Source organism: Chanos chanos, chromosome 3 (genome assembly GCF_902362185.1).
Source record: "Chanos chanos chromosome 3, fChaCha1.1, whole genome shotgun sequence".
NCBI classification, from domain to species: domain Eukaryota; kingdom Metazoa; phylum Chordata; class Actinopteri; order Gonorynchiformes; family Chanidae; genus Chanos; species Chanos chanos.
The window spans coordinates 51,828,119-51,853,020 of record NC_044497.1 but is presented as its reverse complement, the minus strand read 5'-3'; the positions used below and the strand labels follow the sequence as shown (position 1 = coordinate 51,853,020).

Genomic DNA, 24,902 nt, shown 5'->3' with positions numbered 1-24,902 from the left:
GTTTAAGTGGCTTTAGTGCATTTATTTATCACGTTCGATCAAGTTTAATCCACGTATCTGATGAAAAGAACGATAAAGAGACAGCCAATAAGGGCCACAGTTGAAGCTGAGAGAACCACCACCGTCACACTGCCTGCAAGATTGACCAGGGCACCTAGTCCTGCACCAACAATAATCTGAGCTAACTGAACCATGCAGGTAAGAGCAGCACAGTCCACACCAGTCCCACGTCCTTGATCATCAGAGCCTTCACTGGCCATTTTCCTTTTGTCCTGGGAAAGAAAAAGAAAAAGAAAAAGTTTAATTGGATTTAGCAATTGGACAGTGAGGAAAAAGTGACTAGTTCATAAAAATGTACCATGTCTTTTAAGGAATGACCCACTAGCTTGCCCAGAGGCATTTTGTGTGTGTGTGTGTGTGTGTGTGTGTGTGTGTGTGTTCGTGTGTGTCTGTGTGAGTGTTAGACGCATACTCAATGAGGACCATTTACAGCATCACCAGGACTTCCGATAAATCCACCAGCTCCTTTCTATCTGCAAGCAATCTGTTTACCTCAACACATCTGACAAAATGATAAAATGTTGGGGAGGGGTGCTGTTTTAGAATTCGTTTGTCCTTAATTTATGTGCTCTTAAAAATCAATGCAATGCTGCATTAAAAAGGACAAGTGACACAGTCTCCTGCTTCTTTTTGTAAACACATAAAAATCTTAATTGAGGAAGAGATGATTAGGAAATATTGATATTAAGTATATTATTCCTCTCTTGGAATCAGAAACAGCTATAACAGACATGTTAGTAATGAAATTGCTTTGGTTTTGTATGCTAAACTAGGAACCTTTCCATTTTTAAAAAAAAAAAAAAAAAAAAATCCACTTAACCAAATGCTAAAAGTTTTAATGCTGGAGTACAGAGTGTTCTCTCAAAAACTTATATTACCTTATTTGCAACTATCCACACCTTTGAAAAGAAGACATACATGATTGATCAGATAACGATTACACGTAAAACTATTGTTGATTTGGGACTTCAAAGAGTTTCGTAACTACAGTCCTTGTTGAACTGCCACACTCAGGTCATAATGATGTTTAACTATTGTTGCGAAAATCTAACTTTGATGCACAAAGAAAAAACACTGCGGTTAAATGAGAGAAATATCAACGCCTAGATGAAATAAGACGAGAGAACAATATGATGATCATTTTTTCCATAGCATTCCTGCTGTTAGAAACTGACTCAGATTCCTCTGGACAAATAATTCCCCAAAGATTTATAGGACAGCCTTTACAGTAATGAGAGGAGAACTGAGCACTAAAGCTTTGGCTATGTACACAGACAAAACCAGTTCTATGATAGAATGACACTGTGTGAGATGATGACATATCAGTTCTTTCAAAGCAAACTGCAGCCCACTCTGTTCTCTAGTACTACTTTACCAGAAACAAAGCAGAACTGTCAGTAGTTTTATGGTTCTTTTTTCTTTTTTTTCCCCCAGTGCTTTTAAAGAAGATCGCTCCATATCAGCGGTCTTGCTGTGGATAGTCCATTGAGACTGAAACACTTCAATGCACTCCTGCACTCTCAAAGTCACTTTATCACACTTGGTATTTTCTAGAGAAGCTGGCTGGCATCCAAATCTTAGAAAGTCCTCAAGTTTCTCCGAAAGGTCATTTGATATTTGATTTGGATCACCAGGATATAATGCATGTTGACTTCAGCTGATGGACAACGAATTGCATTTTAGCTATAAAGGTTGCCTTAAATGTTTGCTTTAACCAAAAATAATTTCCATACTGTTATCCTCTTCCTCCTAAAGAGATTATGGATCCTTATAGTAAATGTATGAATATGGGTATGAATTATGAAACTTTACAAAGTTTGTTTTTTGTAACCGGACATCTCACAACACGTTCTTAGTTTAGCCGAGTGGACATTGGGAAGGAAATTCGTCATACTAACCTCTTCTTCCCTGTGGTACTCAGAGATGAGATTGAAGGGAATAGTGTAAAGTGTGCTAGACATTACACCAAAGACACTACACAGTGTCAGTGTGGAGATGATGTTTGGAAACAGTCCAATCAGACTGGTGCCCAATCCAAAAACAAAGTAACCAACAAAGTACAGTCCCTTCAGACCAATATAGGGCAAGAGGAGCCTTTGCACATCTAGAGAAAAACAAACAAGAGGCAAAATTAACTCCAGGGCATTTCTTATCTCTGCAGAACACAGCATTTTCAAATAACAATAATCTGTAATAAAACGTTAAATGAGAAATAAATGGACAGAATGACTTGAAAACATATATCAGATAATAATATTCTCGCAGAACGATGTTCAAACGTAATTAGAAATCCTTTCCTCCCAAAACATATTCAAAACCTCTGTAATATCAAACAAAGCCAGAAGAAAAAAAAAAGTGCGTCCCTTTTGTCCAGTTTGACTTTCTCATTACGCGGTCAAATGACACAGTAACAAAAAAAAAGGTGGTGGAATTGTCTGTTCTGGATCACATCATCACTATAACTTTATTACTCCAGAGACTGGTGTCAGTTCAACATATTAGAGGAGTTCTTTTTTTTCCTCTCCCAGCAGACAAAGAGAGAACAAATATAGCAGGGTCAGGTTTATAGCAGGACTCTTACAGGAATATAGAGCAGAGGACACAGCATTGATACACAGTCCCCAGCAGCCAACCTCCACTCCTCTCTCATAAGTGGCATAGGCTGTGGAGTTGTGCTCTGCATACGGGTTCCCCTTGTAAACAATCTGTGAATAACACACAAAATACACAGTGAACAGAGAGAGGTGTAAGTCGTCTTCAGTTAGTGGACGGAGGAACAGGAATACGGAGAACAAACGTTCGATTCGAAGCAACCTGCGTCCAGTTTCGAAATATCAGTTCCAAAACTACGTCGATTTTAAGAGATTCGATAAAGGTCTTACGCGATCACGAAAATGTTAAAGGCGATACCGTTATTTTTGTCTCAGATTAACAAATTACACCTGTGATTCATTTGAAAGCGGTGAGACAGTTTATGCAGTTTACAAAGCTTGTAAACAAAATATTGATCTTTCGTTAAGCAAAAATGTATTTGCCATTAAGAGGGAAAAATCTGGGCTCGAGCGTGCATTTGTAAACCGCGCATAGGATTTTTGAAACAGTATTTGTGCAATGTCGTGCATTTTTGCTTTATGCTTTATGGTTATTTGTAAGAATTCCCCTGTGGTGCCTGCAAACATGCCCACTATTTCAAATCTGTGACTTGGAAATCACATGTGCAGGCCTTAATACTGACGCCATTATTCTTATTCCTTTCACACAAGCAGATAAACACTGTGTGATGTGACTGACCGTGAATGACCCCGCTCCGACAAACGGGACAGAATGCAAAACAAAACGAAAGAATAAACGCTTTCCTTCCTTCCATGTTTTCACTTTGGCATACTTCAAGTACCATCAGAATTTCTATTCAGCCAAAGGTGATAAAAGGACCATTTTGAACGTTCAGATTAAAAGATCTAGTCAATGTCTTCTGGGATGATGTGTGGGAATGAAAAAATTCATAAATCGCCCTCAAGTTGTCCACACGGGCAGAGCCAGAAGAAGATTTTATCACTTCAAGCTTGGTATTGAACAATAGATTTGGTTACGTTTTTGTCTCAGGTATCTATCTGTCTGTCTGTCTGTCTGTCTGTCTGTGGTCTATCTATCTCGCACATTTTTCTGTGTTTTTGTGAAGACAGACTTGCCTGGGCAGTTGTTCCCTTTACTCTAGATAATAACGGCTAAATAAAGAACAATATCAGGGGTCATTTATCACTCAGTTTAGTAGTGATGTACTCATCACGCAAGTCTTCTCTCTTCCTGACAACAAAGGCGTTCAGTCTTTATCTCAATTCGCTGTCGCTCAGGCTAGCCATCTAAATAAAACGCGCTCATTTATAAAACACAGGCAAATATCATAATGTCATTTTCCATATGAAGGTGTCATCTGCTTATCACATTACAATATCTTCGAACAATTCTACAGGGAGTTAAGGTTCCCTCTGGTAAAATTAGATGGATATGAAGGATTTCCATAAAAGGACAAGATATAATCCACACACACCTGGCCCATGAAGTCAGTGAAGAAGAGCATATTACAAAGGAAGGCCGTCCAGCCCAGCAAGTGGCTCATGCACAGGCATCGATAGTGACTGGGCATGTTAATCATAGTGGACAGCAACGACTTCAGCGTCATCCGCTTCTGTGCCTGCAGAGCACATCACCAGACATTGGTTAGACTGAAAGTTACCTTGAAAGTCAAACACACGATGATACTATCCAGTCATTCAAACTGCCTCTAGATCATAAGTATGTCAACCAAAACCTTAGACAACATGAGCTTGTAATCACTGACAGGTTCACGATGCCAGTAGGAAAGACACTAAAAAAGAAAGAGAGGGGGCGGGTGGGGGTGGGCAGAGACAGGGAGAGAAAGTAAGATTCGAGATGAGTTGCACTCTGCAGATATGAGGGTAAGGCACCATCTGTCCTCAGTTCATTACCAGAGATGTGCTCCTCTGCTGTGAAACAGCCGAGCCCCCTGAAATCTTCAAAGATTGCCCATAAAAGATAAAAACCTGTCATGCCAATTACCCTGCTAGAATTGAAGAAGAGATCTGATAAAGGCATGCTACATCATCGAAGAGATAAATAAGAGATGTTACTACTGCTGCTAGACAGTATATCGCTGATCGTCGTGGATCAAACTGTTTTTATCAAGCTGCACCTTCTTTGAACGTCCGATGGGCTTCTCCAGAGCTTGTGGTCTATGGGCGGTCTTTGTTGTTAGAATCGTATTGTATGCTCTGTGTAGCTGTTTCACAATGCAAATGAAAACATTCCTTTGTAGTGGATGAATAGACCAGAAAAAAAAGCGAGTGTTAAAAAAAATGAGTGTTTTGTGTAAAATAACAGGATTACACGCTCCCAACTTTTCATCTTCTAAAACAGAATGTACCACAAGAGGCACGTTCTGTTGATGTGACGTGAGCATTCTGTTATTTCTGCCACAATATATCATATGTGTCATATATCATATATGTGTGTGTGTGTGTATGTATGTATGTATGTATGTATATATATATATTATACATACATATATACATAGTGGCTATTGGAATATATAATATGCATTGGAATATATAATATGCATATAATTGTTACTGGAATGATGGATGCACAGGAACTAAACTCAAATATCACTGAACAGGTGTGTGTGTGTGTGTGTGTACGTGTGTCTCTAAGCATCATTTGGTGTTTATGTGCTTGTATATATTTACATTCATATGGTGTCACACACTTGCATTTTATGGCCATATTTCCATACTTGTGTATGATCCTATGCCGTGTACGCTTTTGACAGGGACACTTGTAAACCGTGGTTTTATGGTAGGAAGTGAGATTACCAGAGTGAGGTATCCATTTCACCCCCTCCCTTTTCATCTGCCAAGTGCCTCACTAAATCTTTAGAAACCTATGCTCTCATTACATTCAACTGTTGTCTAACAGTTAACTGAAATGCAGAATTCATGGGCATACGCATACAAATCCCTCCTGTTCAGAAAGATCTTTTATTTATACTAAAATAAGCCCTTCTAAGTGACACGTCTCATAAATCTTGTTGCCATGACATTTTTTAATATATAAATCCAAAAGTCATCGCTAAGTCATTGGTTAACTTCATATATATGAAGGTGTATCTTGTATGCAGAAGTGATATTTAAAGCAAGGCAGTGTACTACAATATCCCCATGTTCAAGATTCGTAGAAGCGAAAGAATTATAGTTTTCCTTGAAGAGGAGACCTAAAATGACAGGCATCCGGGTGTATAAAAATGCTTAAATGGTTCAGTGACTGGCAAGGTGATTGCACTGAGCTGCTCTCATCTGTAGGGAGTTGAATTGTTATGATTTAGATGAAGAATAAAAAAAATGTTTGAATGGAACAAGCAAACACATGTCTATCTAAGTCTATTCTTTTGTACAAAAGAGTCACATATGAGAAAGATTACCGTAACAGCAAGCGCTTGTGTGTATCACAGACAAACGTCACCATGACCTGCAGATAGCATAACTAGTTTAAAAAAAGGGAGTCGACAAGAGTACTTGCCATTACTGTGTGGGGAAAAAAAAAGAGTCGTGATTTTTTTTTTTTTAATCTTCGGGCCCGCAGTGTGTGTGTGTGTGTGTGTGTGTGTGTGTGTGACCCTTTCAAATGTCAGCCTTAAACGCTGAATAGTGTTTAATGCTTTCTGTGCTGAATTACAGTGATGAATCTTTGAAAAAAGGCAGAAATGGCAAAATGTACATAATGATTTAATCAAAAAGCAGAAAAAAGCTCATCACAAAGCATTCTGAACAAGACATTATTTATTTGCTTTTAATGAATAGAGAATTATATGAATCATTTTAATCACTGTACGCGTGACTAATGTTTAAGGGGGGGGGCAGTGTTAAAAAAAACATCACACTCTCTATACAACAAAACGCAAAGATTGAAGTGCAAGAGACAGACAAAAGAAGCGGGTGGGGTGGGGGTTGCTGATTGAAACAGAAGATTGAAGGACATCCAGAAGATGCGATTTGACATTCGGGCGTTGAGGTTAATTTCAAGGGACTTGTTTAGGAGACCGTACCTCTTTGTTGGGCTGCTTGGCGCTGGAAGTGACGGCGTTTGCCTCGCTCAGGGCAGAGAAAGAACGAGGCCTCAGATCCGGCACGGGCGTTTGCTCCTTGGGTAGCGCCCCGTAGCCGTTGGCATGTGTGTGCAGAAGCAGCAGATTGGCGTTAGCTGACGAGTCAGACCTGCATGTTCTGCTCAGGGGCTGCTCAGGGATGCTGAAGAGGTGCACAGTGAGAAAAGTGCCCCATGTCAGTGCGGAGAAGAAATAAATAACTTGGTATTCTGATCCTAGCAGCACACCCAATGATGAGTGACCCCAGTCCATGGCTCCAATCAGGTATCCGCAGGCACCCCCGAGACCTGTGACAAATCGACACAGCGTGGGTCAGCTGTTACAAGGAAACAACGGTGTCCTGTCCAAACTTTTCTTCTTCTTCTTTTTTTTTTTTCTTCTTTTTTTTTTTTTATAACTTTGAGAAAACAGTACTTCAGTAAGAGCATCAACTGTGTAGATGAACTTAAATCTCTTTCAAACAGTATTGCCTTGAACTCAAAGAATACACCTCTATTTTGCCCGTTTAAAGTGAATAGTGTCGGTTCATTCGATGCTTTGCTCTAAGCCGTTTTGTTACACGGACTGATTTTATTTATATATATTTTCAACCTCTTCACGTAGCATTCTTCTATTGAACTCAGTCTAACTTCCTGAAAAACTTCGGGAAAGCTCCCAGCTGAAATGCCACTCAAATCATACAGGGCAGAAAAACATAACTGACAACCTATGAGGGACAGGAATAAGAGAGGACTTGATGCAACCAAAGAATTGGAAGAAGGATTTGATGCAACTGAGAGAAAACAATAGTCTATGTAGGTCAAAAGTATGCTATGGTCATGACTGTATACATTGTACAAATAGCACATATGACAAAGTTAAAGAAAAAAAAAAAACTGAAGAATTTCTCAAAGCTTAAAGTCTTCATACATATGAAGTCAATAACAACTTTTTTTTATCCTCATCCCATAATGCACTTTGTTGTTTCATCTTAAGAATATGCTTAGTGATGACTTTTAGCTGGCCACTGGACGCGTAAAACTAAATCCCACATCGCTGAGAGCAGACAAACTGAGCCCTGAGAGCTGAAGGGGAGGGAGTCATGTGCCTCCCCCTGTTAACCAGTCTAACCCATGATCCCAGCACATGACTGCGCCTGGTCCAGGGATTAGGGCACACTGAGTCCTCTCACACCAGCCGGTGCCTGCTTCTCCTGAGGCTCGACTTACTCCGTTTCATCCGCCAGTCTCCTATGAGTCCGTTTTCAGTTTTATAATTAAACTTCAGTCAGCACTCACGTCACATCTCACAATCGAAAGAAATCTAATTACGTACCGTACAATGCACTGGATAGATATTTGTTTGCTCGGGGTGCAGTCTTTGCTATATAACAAATAAGTATCGTGGCAACATCACAGACTGTTAGACAATATTTGGATTCGGTTTCTATTTGGAATGATAAATAAGAACTGATTTCTAAATGTTTAGCCCATTAGTTTTAATTGAGCTGGTACTTCTGCTGAGCAATCTGCTCTCTGGCCAAATATTCGATTCAGCAAAGCAAGCCTCAGCTCAGCTCAGCGAACCTGTCTCACCGAGGGGACATGATGAAATGGAGAGAAAGTCAAACATCAGAGGATCTGAAAACTTAAACTTTCAGGCACGGAATGCGCTGGCAGTTTAAATATTGGAAAAGGCAAGTGGACCCTGATTTCTCATTAACGCTACAAAATCCTCCAAAAAGACTGTTCGTGTGCTACAGCTGTTGGATTAGATGGACATTTCTGTGGGGGAGGAGACAGAGCAATACATCTCTTTCAAAAGTTACTGAAAGTGAAACATGAAAAAAAAGGTTAAAACTGCTACAGAAGAGCTCATCAGTTTCACACTGAGATCTACAAGCTGAGTCATTCTCTCAAACAGCCAAAAGGAAGGACCACCCTGAAGCTCAGGCAAAAAATTTTTACCATTCATCTTGAGTCAATTTTTGACAGGGGAGTTTTAATTTTAATGAGTTCACTTTGACGCATTTCTGCAAAAGGCAAATGAAATTGTGCTTGGAATGTGAAATTCGCATAGCCAACTACTGTTTATGAGGAAACATTTGCAGGGAAAACATGCTTGCTGGTAAAATGGCTGTAGTATAGTTCAGACTATGGGGCTGCATTTGCTCTCATTTTACAAGATCATGAAACACTTCTTCAATTTAGTAACAGGCTGCAAATAAAATGACACCCAGGCATTTCAAACAAAGAACATTTAAAGAGTGAGTTTCTGATTAGCCTAATGCTAGGATACCTTGAGGCCAGACTACGTTTAAACGTTTCCCCGGCAACAAAGAGGAAAAACACAGAGAGAAGTGACATGCACTACAGAGATGCCAAACAACTTATTTACAATTCTTTTGAGGACTTACTGAAAAATGTTTGCCATCCAGTAATTTCTCTCTCCCACAGATAAAGACAAAGCAAAGTCTGTTTTACTGATATGTATTTTTAACTCCACAAAGCGCAGCTGAAAAGTGAAGCACATTAGGGTTTCACTGTGATCAGTACTAGAGATAAGTGACTTAGAGATGAATTCCTAGAGTAACCCTCACCCAAGAAAACGACTATTCCCCAATCCACTCTGAACTACCACTGTCTCATGTCATTTATAGCTTGACTGAAAAATGCCGGAAACAGAACGGGATGTTGCTAAATGGCTGTACCTGTGAGCAGGGCATGGTAATGAAGGCCCCTTTCCTTGTCCTGATAAGAACAGACGTCGAAGAGGTAGGCTTTTACAGGGCCGTCAATGAAGTCTGCTGCAAAGTCAAACAGCACCACTCCAAACATGACCACCACGATAGCCCACGTCCTCTTCACATTCCTGTCCTGTACTATGGCTGTAACAAGCAAACGTTATTGTTATTCATGAATCTTATTCATAATTCACTGCAAATATGACCATACTCTGGGGCACTTAATTGTCAGAGGTTGAATAAATCAAGCACGGTCAGAAAGTCATTAAATCATACTGTGTAACGTAACTGAGCTTGTAACAAATGAGAGCTAATAGGATTTTATTGACGCTTGATAAAAGATACATGTTGTATTTTCAAAGGATTTAATGTTAATCCTTCGGGAGTACTTTTTTTTGAGTGAGACAGAGAATTCCAAGCAGTTTTCCAGGGGATCATATAACATGGTAATGTTTGGCAAAATATTCCTTTTACACTAACCATAAGTCTGTTCAAGGATAAAACTGATAATTATCCCTGTAATATAATCTATCTAAGAAATACACAAATGTACCACAGTAGAGCCTTTGTTTTATTTGTTTTCCTTTTGAAATGTACGTTATTCAGCGTTCTGTTTTCTAAGTGGATTTCATGTCAGTCAGAAAAATATTCACAGAATAAAATCCCATCCGATAAACCGATTAAAGGTCTCGATGCACTTCAGGTGCTTAAAGAAAAGTTGTTGTGCTTGGTGGTGGTGTTGTTTTTGAATAGAGATAAGGTGTACCAAATAATTCAGTGGGTCTTGGTTCAATTAGAGAGGAGACTGGCAAGCAGCATTGCAGCAGAACTAATAAAACAGCATACAACCATGACATGTACTGATGAAGTGCTCAAGGTGGAAGCATTGATTAAATGTAGGTGGTTTCAAAGAATGTGTTCATGTTTTGCACTGAAAGGCAGAATTTTAAAACGGTCTTTCATTGGGCAAATGTAATAATAACATGAGAGGAAAACACAACGTGCTCTGACCAATAAACAATAATAATGTATACCGTCTGTGCAACATGTTAATTGCTTCCCATAATGTATTGTAATTAAAAATATAGAGACTCTGGGGTAAAGGCTAGAGAAATGAATAAACAGCTTAGTTTATCAGATTGGTCTTTGCAGGGTTTCGAAATGCTCTAAGTAAACAGATAAAATTCCATGGCAAAACCCCATATATTTGAGGTTTAGAAGACGTTGAGCTTGTTTGATCAGATTTGAAGAGCTAAAACACGCAAGCAGATATACAAAACGTTTTGATTGAATGAATGCAAATGAACTGCGGTTCCAGTGCCCCTGACAAAAAACATTCAGCATCCCTCACCTGATATCACTGCGTCTCCGTTTAGAAACATTGTGATCCCCACTAGCATCATGATTCCCAAAGACAGGATGTAGGGTCTCCTTCTTCCCCATGGGGACTTACAGTAATCACTTGCTGAACCTATGACAGGTTGCAAGAGGAAACCCAGAATGGGGCTTAAAAGCCACACCAGACTGTACAAGCTCCTTGGGAGTCCCACACTGAGCAAAACTGGCGTGACAAATGCAGCCTCCACGGCATAGCAGAATTCCCTTCCAAACATGACCATGCCATGCATAATGAGTCTACCTCGAGACCTCTTGGGAGGTTCCACCACCTCAAACACGGCTTGTTCCACACTGTCAACGTAATCCAACTTGGATACTCCATCTACTACGTAGGGCTCCATGGCTGTGATGTGGTTCCCAGGTTCGGGGAACCTGCAGGGTTTGTCTTCTGTTGGAAGAGTCATGGTAGTGGGTCTAAATGTGACTCACTCTGCTCCAGTAGTGGTAAACAGCTGAATCTGCCCTCTCACTTATCTCTATTGCATGGCTGAGCGGTAGTGAACAGGCGTCTCACTTGCACTCCCAACATGTTTTGAGCGGAGAGTAAAAGGGGGCAGAGGCTTGATTTGGGTGAATGGAGAGAGATTTTTCCGACTATCTGTGTTCCCAGAGGCCTTTGAGGAATTAAAAAGTTGGAGTCACGTGATAAAGATTATCAGCTGAGGGAATGTTTCTCTTTCTCCCTCCCTCCCTCTTACTCTTTCAAAGCTCTTGTCCGACCGTATCGTTGACCGAGTGACTGCAAAGCTGTACAAGAAAGAATGGGAGGGAATTACTACGTGTCATTGCAAGTTCATAAAATAACATGGTATTTGAAATCCTAAAACAAAAAACGAAGAGAGAGAGAGAATAATGAAGTTGTTTGAAATGTTGACTGAACAAAAGCTTACCCCTGCCTTGCTCAGCAGTCACAAGAACTCTATTGTGGCCTCTCACAGCAGTGATTTTGCACATTACGTTGATCAAGTGATGTAACATGTGATTCCCAGAGAAAGAAACTGTTTTAGTTTACGATGAGAAGCTGGAAGGGCAATGCTAAGGATCGACGTGAAAAATTATGCAGAGATCAACATGTTGTGTACACCATATGTCCCTAAGCTAGCAATGGTCCCTTTATTAGCTAAATTCATTTTTCAATTTTTTTTTTTTACTTCCTGAATGTACATCAGAAATATTTATCACAAGACAGTCAGTGAGGCTGGAACTATCATGTGAGTGCATTCCACTAGCTTCTCATGGTACAGCAATCACCCAGTAGGGGTTAACCTGGGAGGGCCGCAACTTGAAGAACAGTCAGATGTTGGTAGTCATAAGGATTAAAATGTCACATTCCACTCATAACCTGAGATTCAGCTGTGAGTTTTTAGCATTTTACTGAAAGCTATAATCGACATTTAATGGTTGCAAAAAAGTAAGTCGATACCGCATTAAAAGACAATATTTAACGCTGTGCTGATGTAAATGTTTACCAGGGAAAACAGATTTCAATCAACAATAATGCATGCTGCGAAAGCCAGTACAAAGTAAACAATATTTAGAGTCAGGAGTACTTTAATAATTAACAAGATTTACAAGTATAAATTACTTACAGTTTCACAGTACGTTATTTCAAGGGAAATTAAAAACAAAAGAGAGCTGATCATATTGATCTATGATAACTGATATCTTACAAATCTTTCTTATAAATTAGTCAGCCCCTGTAAAAATATTCTCTTTTTTTTTCTTTACAGTGAAATCGCTCAGATTCCTCTGCAGGTCCCTTAATCCCTTACACATTACATAACTAGTAGCAGAGTACAAGTCCTAATGATCAACAAAACGCCTCCGTGGCCCAGCGCTCCTATATCATTAACAAAGGTCAGAATGAACATATGAAGATTTGAAGATAAGGACCTTTTTCCAATAATGAGAAACACGGATGTCCTTCAGAACCAACAAACGTCTGAGACGTATGTAGAACGTGACCAAGCCAAATTATACACATTCCTGCTTTTGTACAATTGTATCAAATCACAACATTTACTGAACATAATTCATGACACATAAGGGCACTTGACGGCTTGGGAAATGGCAGTGGTCAATGGTTTGAAGAGGAAAGTGATTTTGTACTTAAGTGCTCTCCACCCCCAGTTCTTGGTGGACAGCCACTAGGCTCTAAGGCATAACATATATATATATACACACGCACACACGCACACACACACACACACACATATATATATATTAGTTCACATATATGCTGAGCACTCGCTGGTTGCTTTGCCTTCACTCATCCCAAACCATCTCAATTGGGTTTAGGTCAGGTGATTGTGGAAGCCAGGTCATCTGATGCAGACCTTCACTCTCCTTCTTGGTCAAATAGCCCTTACATACCCTGGAGGTGTGTTTTAGGTCACCGTGTCATTGTCCTGTTGAAAAACCAAATGATGGTGCCTCTAAACGCAAACCAGATGGGATGGCGTGTCGCTGCAGGATGCTGTGGTCGCTATGCTGGTTAAGCGTGCCTTGAATTTCGAATAAATGGCCAGCAGTGTGACCAGCGAAGCACCCCCACACCATCACGTCTCCTCCCCCATGCCTCACAGTGGGAGCCACACATGCTGAAACCATCCGCTCACCTTCTCTGCGTTTCACAAAGACACGGCGGTCGGAACCAAAAATCTCAAATTTGGACTCACCAGACCAAAGCACAGATTTCCACTGGTCTACTGTCCATTCCTTGTGTTTCTTGGCCCGAGCAATTCTCTTCTTATTATTAGTCTCCCTCAGTAATGGTTTCTTTGCAGCAATTTGACCATTACGGCCTGATTCACACAGTCTCCTCCCAACACTTGATGTTGAGATGTGTCTGCTACTTGAACTCTGCGAGGCATACATGTAGGCTCTAATCTGAGGTGCCGTTAATTGGTGATGTCTGAGGCTGGTAAATATAATGAACTTATCCTCTGCAGCAGAGATAACTCTTGGTCTTCCTTTCCGGGGGCGGCCCTCATCATAGCGTTTGATGATTTTTGCGGTTGCACTTGAAGATACATTCAAAGTTCTTGAAATTTTCCGGACTGACTGACCTTCATGTAGTAAAGTAATGATAGTCTGTCATTCCTCTTTACTTAGCTGAGCGGTTCTTGCCATAATATGTATTACTACAGTAGTTGAATGGGGCTTTTTACTTTACACGACCTCGGCACAACACAACTGATGGTCTCAAATGCATTAAGAATGCAAGATATTCCACAAATTAACTTCTGTTAACACCTGTTAACTGAAAACCATTCCAGCTGACTACTTCATGAAGCTGTTTATGATATTGCCAATAGCGTGCAAAGCTGTCATCAAGGCAAACAGTGGCTACTTTGAAGAATCTAAAATATGAAACATATATATATGGGTTTTTTTTTAAACACTTTTTTGTTTACTACATAATTCCATACACATTATTTCATAGTTCTGGTGTTTGTTCTACAATGTAGTAGTAAGAATAAAGAAAAACCCTTGAATGAGTTGGTGTGTCCAAATTGTATGACCGGTACTGTATGTATATATTAGACTATGCAGTCTACAGACGGGCTTTGGCTTCATTACATTCCACAATTCCATCAGACAGTAACTGTTCTATGTCAGCTGACTTAAAGCCATACTCCATCAGCACAGAGCGCGTGTGTTCACCAATCAAAGGATCTCGAGAAAGGCTTGGCCCAGCCGGAGTGCGGGACAGGACAGGCGCAGGACGGGGGCTCAGTTCTCCTCTGTCATCCCTCAGAAAGGACCCTCTCTCCTGGTTATGGGGGTGTGTAAGGACTGTGTCCAGGGAGAGTACAGGGGTGACACAAGCGTCTGTTCCATCGAAAATCTGGCTCCACTCAGCCAGGGTTTTAGTGGCAAATACTTCAGTGAAAATCTTCTTCAGCTCTGGCCAGTCAGACACACTCATCTGATCCGGGAGGTCGTCCGGGTCCAATCCCAGCCCTGTGGGGGCGACAGGCAAGAGGAAAAAAAGTGAGAGAAAAATCAATAAAAGGGATCTGATGAAAATAACAAGTTAGATGTCAGGAAGAACTGAAGAGCTACAAGATTAAAGCACCTCCCAGTGCTCAAGAAGCACTGACATAGCTTAAACAAGGATGATATATCAGTTTAATAATCTGCAAGGTTTATATACACTGGACTAACCACAGTTAACGGTGATGTGCATATAAACATACCATTCACAAGTTCATTATTGTGAAACTGAACATACTGTTTGTGAAACTAATTACATCAAGATCAGGTTGATGTTGAAAGTCCTTATTTTCATTTCAAACTGAAAACAGCGATGCAAGAGGGATTTCTATGTCAGCTTTTTTTTTTCTGCCCAGCATTAATAAATATGCATCTCAGAATAGCACTCATCTCACCATTATCAATCCAAGACCTCCAATAACAGAGATTTATAATGGAAATAGAAGTTTGGTACGCTGGGTTCATAACAACGTGTATGACTAAAACCCCTTCCGTTACTTCAATTCATGACTCTTCACTGGGTCACAGTACAAGAGACCAAACGACTACAATAAAGGGGAAGCCGCGTAATGCACTGACCTTGGATGAGCTGCTGGTAGAACTGAGGCTCAATGGCTCCCACTGCCATGTGCTGTCCGTCCAAAGTACGGTACGTCTCGTAAAACGGAGCCCCCCCATCCAGCATGTTCTCTCCGCGGGCACGGTTCCAAAGGCCAATGTTCTGAGACTTCCACATAAAGGAGCCTACGTAGGCTGCTCCCTCGACCTGTGTACACAAACATGCTAACGGTCAGCCTCTGCCAACTAGCAAAACAAACAAACAAACAAACAAACAAACAAAAACAAAGCAACTACAAAGAAGAAACCAACAAACCAAACAAAACATCAAAACACACACACCCACACACACGGGCGTGTTTAAGATGCTATTTATGTATATTAATTCAAGCTGTCCTCTGCAATCCACTTTCAGGCCTGACAAAATTAAAATGAAGGGAAAGTATGTTCGTATGTGCTGATGCGATTGGTAAAATGTAAAAGCCCCCAAAAAACAAGAGACTGATTAGATAAACTGTTATCTGTGTATAACAGCAATAAATATGAACACAGAACAAATGTCCTCCATTACTGCCATTACTGTGGTTGCTTTAAGACTTCAGTTACACAAACAGGACTATGACAGACACTCAACAGTCACAACCCTCCAATATCCTCCACATGACAATCTCAATGTACAGATTTAGATAGAAAAAATAAAAACACTGCATTGAGACACTTCCCCAAAATGGCCTTTTCTTATAAATTACAGTTTGGAACAGTTATTTTCTTACAAAAAAAGAAAAAGCAATAAAAAAATAAAAAAGAAAGTGAGAAAAATTGTTACTTTTGTACTTGCTCTCCAAGTGAACTCTCAGAAAGAACCATGCCAATTACGTTACACTTCTAGGAACGAAAATCTAATAAAAGGTTCCTGAAACTTCTAACTGAAAGGACTTTTGTAGGTCACAAACTCCACAACCACGCATACATATAAATATGTATTTGAAAAGCTAACTTCACACGGAGACTAATATATTCATATATTAATATTGCATGTATTTCACAGAGACCTCATTCCCCCAAATACCCAAATCTAAAAGCATCATTGACATCACTGACATGTACAGCTTTTTTTTTTTTTTTTTTGGAGGGGGGGGGGGGGGGGGGTGATGTCGTGCCAGTGTCTCGATATAGCAATCTATTTAACAAGCATGATGCTGGTCCTGAGATGTCTGTCCATGTTAAAAGCTCATGACTTCAGGAAAACAAGAGACCCAAGTCGTTTAACATTTTGCCTTTGGTCAGTGTTTCACAGTGAGTGAGTGTTATTAGGCCAAAAAAAAAAAAAAAAGAAATCTATCCCATTTGGATCATGCATTTTGCTTTAGCAGTAGACATTCATCTTTTTTATTTATTCATTTTTTTCTTTCTTCGTTTTTAAGTAAAAAACAATGAAGTGAAGTATTCAGCTTTTTTTTTCACCCGTTTTTCTTTTACATTATTTTATCTTGCTGCTTTTTTTTTTCCTCACTTAAAACTCAATGCATTAAATTTGAGCTAGACAATAAAATTTCACCTTCAGATAAAATTCAGAGCATGGTAGAAATCAAAAAAAAAAAAAATCATTAACCTTGTTTAAGCTTGGCAATCCCAAAATGTCCCAATTTAAAACACTTCCTCAGATGTCCTATGGAATTTGGGGATGATCAGCACATGGCTGTGAGGGGGAAAACAGGGAGAGCAGCTATTTGACTGTGCTGACGTGGGACAGTCAGGAGGAATGATGTTTATTGACACATAAAGTTGTCTGGCCCTGTTAGGCCAGAAGCGGAGCAGTTCGGCCCAGGCTCTATCTGACTCACACAAGCTGACGTTCAGAAAACAGAGCGTAAAAAGTAACAGAGCGTAAAAAGGAAAAAAAAAAAAAGAGGATACGAACAAAACAAAGCAAAGAAGTTACTTTTTGAAGCATGAATAGCTTATAACGATTTTAGGCTACACAAAAAAAATGTGAATCAAATAAAAAAAAAAAAAAGAAAATCGATCCACCGTTCGCAACTAGTCATTAAAGAAAAACTATTCCGCTGTAATTATCGACGTATTCATAACAATATGCTAGGTACGACTTAGAGCAAAGAACTTTGTGAAGTTTGCTTTTCAAAGTAAATTTAGGAGTTTTTCTGTGATGTCTGCTGCAAACAGCTCCTGGCTTCATGTCCGATTAACTTCACTCTATGGATTCCTCCGAGACGTGAGAGTGTTAGAGCGTTCCCTGACTGATACGTTCCCTGACTGATAAGCAAAGGACACACAGACTATTGACAGTGGGAGAAAGAAATACAGGAACCACCAAGGTTTGATGGGATGACAGGGCACTTCTTCCAAACTGAACGTCGCTGACATCACTGCGTAATCATGGCACATCATAAAGACCATAAGGTCTCTCATTAGTACTTAAACAAACAAACAAACAAACAAATAAGGCATTCAGAAGGTGTACGCTGTTTTGTAGTCACCCGAGTCTTTGTTTTAAGATAAGAGAGAGGAAATCGAAATCAGAGAGTCCCAGACAAGGAGACACAGCAGACGATGTCAGAAAAATCAGTCAAGACATCAAAAGATACAAAGTGAGTTTATACACTGTTGTACAGTCTGTGCTTGTGTGTGTGTGTGTGTGAGTGTGTGTGTGTGTGCATACACTAGTGTGTAACTGTGTGTTATTTTATAGAACATTCATGTATAAAAATATAACATTCTATAAGCTGTATTTATTGTATTTAACATGAATCAATCAGAAAACAGCACTTTGTATCTCTGTTTGCATCTGTCTACTATTCATAGTCTGCTGATGTAGGAGGATGACATTTCAGATGGTTGGAGTTTAAAGAAATGCCAGTGTTAATTAACATGCAAACATACAATTATACTCCAATTGTCCTCCAGTGAGTCATTTAAATTTATGGCGTACATAATCGCATGCGGTTTTTCAGGTCGACTGCCAACAATAATCTGAAAAGATGCGTGCTAATCAGAATTTGTTGTTTGTTTTTTTTTAACAAGAATGTCTGAATGTTCAGTTTTGCATTTTTTTTTAGGGCCAGAGGGTACAACAGTGCTAGGAAATATAGAAAATTCATATTTTGTCTGGCTATGCCAACACTTTGAGCTGCCGAACTTTTTGTTCATCAAATCCAATTATCCAGTCCAATCCAGTTAACCCAGGGACAACAACCCCTCAACAAAACTAAAAACTACAACAGAACAGAACAGAACAGAACTTGGAGAACTTTGGAGAACTACACTTGTCTTTGGGCAATGACACATTCTTTGTTGTACTGCCTCTCTGCAGTCCCTCCTGCTTAATGACGAACCAAACAGCCGTTTTTGGCATGCCATGTGTTTCTGGAATGTCTCTGTCTTAAGTACTCTCATTTTTCCAACTCATGACTGTCAGCTTCACTTGCGTTGACCCTTCTTTGTATTGGTCCCTCTGTTACTCAAGTCCAGTGATAGCGTCCAAAAAGCAAAACAAGGCGTCCAATCAAGACAAGACGGCCCTTTCACAGATGCTCTAACAACACGGAGACGCCTGATTGTTGGACACAGCTGCGGAGTCAATTATAACAGTGTTCGCCGTACCCTAAAATGAGCCGCGCCATGCGCAGACTTGCCTGTCACTTCTAAATAGCTGAACTGATATGAATGAGAATGCACTTAAATTCTCACTGTGCATTTCAACCACCCTAGCCTCATTCTATCATCCCACATCTGAAGTGCTGGCAGACAGAGCCAAAACCAATGTAGTAACGTGTTAAGATTTCCTGGAGTTCACTTGTACGACAAACTTCAAACTGAACGTGCATATTTCAGTCCTTATTTGCATACTGATTATAGACTGCTGATATGGGAGCTGGAGTTAATTAACACGTTTTCCATAATCATCGGGATGACAACTGCCCTTGAGGTTTATCACTGACTGTACTGGAAAAACAAACTCCCCAGGTTACCCCGGGGTTTTAATGATCGTCAAGACGGAAGATACTCCGCCCAAGTATTACTGCAGCAAATACCATTTAAAAGTATACCTACCATTTAACAGAAAATGAGGTGCTATAGAGTCTGTTTACGGAAATCCCACACTGCAGTGCGATCAATATAAATTCAATTGGATTGACGCATTCTCTAAGACAAACTAATTGTGAACACTTTGCATTAATCTAAATGAAACAAAATACAAAGAAAAACATACAATCATCCCTGCCTTAAGATACAGAGTCTTGAGCTAAGTGCTGAGTAATCTGGCATCTTTTCAAACACTTTGGAAACTGAAAGGAAAACGCACTTTTTGAGGTACATTGGCTGTTACAATGTAAAGCAGACAGTGAACACAAAGGCTCGGAGTGAGTGAAAGAAGGGAAAAAACATTTTCGGAGACGAATGAAACAAACAAAAGAAAAAAGCAGAACTTTGTAAGTCTGAACTACCGCAGACGCTATTCGTCATAAGGAAGCTACTTTTACTGATTAAAAATACTTTCCGTGGATTCATTTATGAATAATAATTCATTTATGAATTACGTTAAAAAAAAAAAGTCCATTGTATTCCACTGATATCCACCTCTACAGCCTCATTCCTTATTACAGGACTGGACCCAGCTCCTGGGAAGCCCTACACAGAGCTGAAATGACTTACCATGCTGGCATCAATGACCTGGCCCTTGCCCGATCTGGTTCTCTCAAGCAGAGCCAGAACAATTCCAAAGGCACACATCAGACCTCCACCTGCAAAGTCTGCCACCAAGTTCAGGGGCGCATAGGGCTTCTCTTGACTCCTACCCAGCATAGACAACAGCCCTACCAAGGAAAGAGAAATGAATTGGATGGAGAACGGCGCAGATCAATATAAAATGGATGCTGTCAAAAAAAAAGTCTTCATCCATTTATAGGGCCGACGGGAACCGGCGGAAAGCTCCAGAGCGTAGGACCTGGAGAGAAATTAGCACTAATCAGATAACCTCAGTCTAAAAGCCGGGATGGTGTCGGCTTACGTTAGCTCTAAAATGTCATTCTCTTTCACTTTGAAAGGGCTTTCCGGCTGTGGTCCCAGTCAGACAAACTGGAACGTGGTCGGAAATTCAAAATCTCACTGGGAATAAGAACCGAATGTTTAGTTACGTCCTCAAACGTTTACACAGAAAATTACACAAGATCTGACGATTACAGATCAACAGAAACCCGAAATCCAAATTTTAAAACTGAAAGTTTCGAGAGATTAAGTAATGTTTGCGAGGATGAATATAACTGGACAATATCCTTCCTCCCAAGAGAAAGAGGCAGGCAATTATAAAGTAGTTCTCATTTATCACAGCTGAAAAGTCACAGTTTCACTTTGTTATGACGGACGTGCTTTTTTTTTAAAAATTTTTTGTGAGTGTGTGTGTGAGACTCGAGAGGTCCTTGGAGAGGTCTTGTTCTGCAATAATAAAGGAACACAATTGCATTGTAACATCATCCCTGAAACAACAGGAACTCCAAAGCTGTTTCATTATTGAAAACAGTAACTGCTTAATTCTCAAAGCGTCTAACTTTTTAAAACCAAAAAAAAAAAAAACGATGGTAGCATCTGTTCGCTGTCTCTGATCTGCCTGGTCCGCCCACACAGGTCACCAGAGCCGATAATAACTCTAGACTCAATGTAAGGCAGATTGTACTGCACCCTGAGAGACAAAGGTGACGAACGGCACAGATAATGAGCTTCAGTGATTAACTTGGTAAATGCATTAAAGTAAGCGCCCGGGAATTTCAATGCGTTGAGCTTTTTGTCTTAACGTCAGCTCATGCTGCGGATCTGAAACCTGCAGTCAGTCTGGCTGCTCCAAAAAAAAAAAAAAAAAAAAAAAAACTTAACATGAAGTAAGTTACAGCTGAGTCAGACTAACTGTAAAGTCCTTATTAGGAGCAGCATGCCCCAAATGACATTTCATTGACAATGAATGTGGAAGACACAGCACATTTGGTATTAAATGAATGTCTGCATTTTTAGAAGTTCTAGCAGAGAGGGAAAGGAGGGCCATAATGACAGAGAAGTTTCAACTGATTCAACTGGCTTCACCTGATATGGCTAGGTAGTTGATATCATGTCCAGCGGATTTAGCGTAAGAGCCACTCTGGCCGTAACCAGTGAGCCGGGCGTAGATCAAACGAGGGTTCTCCTTCAGCAGATCCTCGGGACCTAAGCCCAACTTCTCCATAACCCCTGTCCACCGGTGAGAAATAAAAGCACAAATACAGTCAAACAGAATTCCAGGCTGGGATTAAGAACTTCAAGCCAAAAAAAAATAAAAATAAAGTATGAGCCCACAGGAATGGGGAATTAAGTAACTACAACCTAAGACTTAAAATGACAAGATACGGCCATCACTCTTTTACAGTGTGGTACTGAGGAGAAAACCAGATTTCATTAGATGGTTTAGATTTATTAAGGGTGAGAAGCCATTGCTTTGTTGAAGCATAAAAGAACATACTGTTATTTTATTCATAAACCATTAGGCAATAAGAAAACGAAATAAATAAAGCTTCTTTAATAAAGTGAGCTTTGAAGTGGAATGAGCTAAGAGACAATACAATTTACTTTCATTCACTGTTGATGCTCCTACAAACCATTCAACAAATAACTTGAGCTTTCCTTAAGTAAAAAGTGTTACTTGTTACCAGGACGCATACTTAAATAGGTGACTGAAGAGGAAATGGTGCTAAATGAGAGGCACTGAAGCATAAAAAGTTTATTCCAGTAAAATAATAAGGCCTTTTTTTATAATTATTATGACTCAGAACTTGTCGATGGGAATTAAAAATCAGAAATTCAATTATTCCCTGTTGTTGATGTTGTTAATCTGCGCAACATATGGTATAAGCAGTCTATTAACCACATTTGCTTCAAACTGACATCAAGCAGCGAAAAACAGGTTGAATGAATTCGGATTCAGAGCGTCTAAAGAAGAAAATTATTGATATGTTTTCAAAAAAGCAATGGACTCACGCTCACCTTTTATTATTCATTTGAATTCTGAACATTATTTTACATCTAAGACATAAATTTTTCTGACCTTTACGGAAAGGCTCGATGATGACATCGGACTGTAAACACAGTCTTTTGAGTATGACTACACCCTGGGGTTTCTTCAGATTGAGCGCGACAGATTGCTTCCCTCGGGCCTGCGTGTCCACTGCCATGGAGACCTTTGTCCTATCAACGCGAATCACTTTGGCTCCAAAGTCTGCCAGAAGCATGCCGCAAAAGGGAGCAGGGGCCAGTCCAGCTAACTCAATGACACGGATTCCAGCTAGAGCCATGACTGAAACACCTCATGGAGAAAACAATAAGAAAAAAGAAAGTGGTTGCAATCATTGAAAAATTAGAACTTTTGATTTGTTGAGCTTCAGTGAATTTTACCCAAGGACTTCATTTTAAAATTCTCTGTTTATAGCTTTTTAGGATTTTCAAACAGACAAATCTTTGCAAACGTTATGCACTTCAAAGCAGATTTAGCATTTTTTGTTTAACATGCTAATATTGTTTATAGCCATTATGATGGCAGTATCAGAGCAAATGACTGCTATTGTCTTTATTACTTTGTGGTTTAGGTATAAACATCAATTTTGGGATGAACATTCAACAAACATTGACAGGTCAGCGGTGGTAACATTAACTGCTTGGCAGTTTATAACTACACAAAAAAAAACGTCATTATGTAAATTTGTAAATCTGTAAACGTAGTGGTACGCAGGAACGTTACAGATTTCAATTTTTTTAAAAGTCCACCTACCTTATTAACACAAGCCAACGATTGTCGCTGGGACTAAAAGTAACTTGTATGTCGCATTCGGCGCGAAGTAATGACAAGTTTCACGCTAAGCAGTATGGGAGTTGTGGTTTAAATGGAACATCAATACAGTACTTGGCTTCGCCAGTTTGTTCTTCAAGGGTTCTTTCTTTCTTTCTTTCTTTCTTTCTTTCTTTCTTTCTTTCTTTCTTTCCTTCATATGTACAACCAGTGCCTGTATGAGTGATTCCTCATGGGAACTGGACCATCAAATGAGATATTTTTGCTATCTTGAAAACCAGATTAAGCCACTGCAGATGGCAGACAGGACCGAATTATTCCAATCACTTGAGCTTAATTTTCTGGATAAAATCTGATGGATGGACACAGTTTTTTGTTTTCAAGTTTTTCGCTTGACATTTGCCACATGTGATGGAGCCTGACATTGATGAAATCAAATCTTAATCCCTGCGCACCACTGACATTATCGGGGCATTTTTCAGCTACAGTGAAAACATTTCTTACTGATGAAACCTGACATTCAATGGTGATTTCTCTCCATTATCATGGTAAAATCACCTTATCACCTGCATTTAATTTTTTTTTTTTAACTGTCTGTCTGTCTGCCTGTCTGGCCTTTTTGTCAGTCTGTTTGTCTGTCTCTTCACCCGTTTGTTCATTTGTCTGTCTATCTGTTTGTTTGTTTGTTTCCTCAAGGAACATCATTTTTTTTCCTGAAACATGGCTTTCAGCATTCTTACAGCCATGAAGCCCCAGAAATCTGTACTGTCAAAAAGTTTCACTCTTCTTATCCACTGAGAACTGACATATTATGATTTCTTAAATGTCATATCATGTTCTCTCTCTGCCTACATAATGATTTGAATGCCGTTCAACAGAAGTCCTGTATACTCTGCTACCATAATTGCAGATTTCTTCTGCACACATGTGACGTGACCTCTTTGTGACTGTAATACATAAGCTTGGAGATCATACTATACTGTTTTTTTTCCATTGTTCCTGTCTTCCAGGTTTTTTTTTTGTTTTGTTTTCATTTTCCTTTTTCATAAAGTAAGAGTGAGAGGGTGAGAGGGCAGACGCCTGTCACACACTACCTCTCTGACTCATCACTTTTTGAGAATCCTAACATTGATTGCATTCTGAACAAAAGTGTGGAATGTTTAAACGCATTCTAAATCCTCGCCAGCCACGTCCAGAAGTTTTTCTAGATCGACGACGCAAAGAATTGAACTCACTTGTGAATACCATGCATGCAGAAGTGAAAACCATAATCACTGAACAGCATTTAAAAAAAAAACAAAAAAAAAAAACGGAAGTGGAACGATGAAAACGATTTTCTTTTCCATTACGAGGTTGTCATATTGACTATGTTCCAAGCTAAAGAAACTGTTTTAAACAAGAAAAAAAAAACATGTCTTTGTATCCTTTCAAATTTATTTTCCACTACTCTGTGGTGTTATTTTCTCTTGACATTTCTGACATGTTATTTAAATCATTAGTTTATCTTGACCTTGCCAGAAATTGCAGTGCCAAATAAATCTGAATATCAAAAATGCAAACCTAGAATGTATTATTTCACAGCTGTGATTGAACTGAGCAGTGTAATCAAATAAATAACACATTAAAACAAAAGAATTTTCTCAGTTAGTCTGTACGAAATG

The 24,902-nt window shown here is 39.6% G+C and overlaps 2 protein-coding genes across 2 annotated transcripts; both read right to left on the bottom strand.

Moving 5' to 3' along the window:
• Nucleotides 1–44: 44 nt before the first annotated feature.
• Nucleotides 45–11,263, bottom strand: slc45a2 (solute carrier family 45 member 2). Its single transcript, XM_030768474.1, has 7 exons — nt 10,813–11,263; nt 9,429–9,605; nt 6,680–7,026; nt 4,109–4,252; nt 2,642–2,765; nt 1,959–2,164; nt 45–272 (listed from the first exon to the last, which is right to left on the bottom strand). The coding sequence occupies exons 1-7, from the start codon at nt 11,261–11,263 to the stop codon at nt 45–47; spliced, it is 1,677 nt and encodes a 558-aa protein (XP_030624334.1).
• A 3,091-nt stretch (nt 11,264–14,354) lies between these two features.
• On the bottom strand, nt 14,355–23,277 carry amacr (alpha-methylacyl-CoA racemase). The gene is made up of 6 exons (XM_030769207.1): nt 23,224–23,277; nt 22,504–22,761; nt 21,510–21,653; nt 20,091–20,251; nt 15,438–15,624; nt 14,355–14,825 (listed from the first exon to the last, which is right to left on the bottom strand). Exons 2-6 carry the CDS (start codon nt 22,748–22,750, stop codon nt 14,416–14,418), a joined length of 1,149 nt encoding a protein of 382 aa, XP_030625067.1. The 5' UTR covers nt 22,751–22,761; nt 23,224–23,277; the 3' UTR covers nt 14,355–14,415.
• Nucleotides 23,278–24,902: the final 1,625 nt, after the last annotated feature.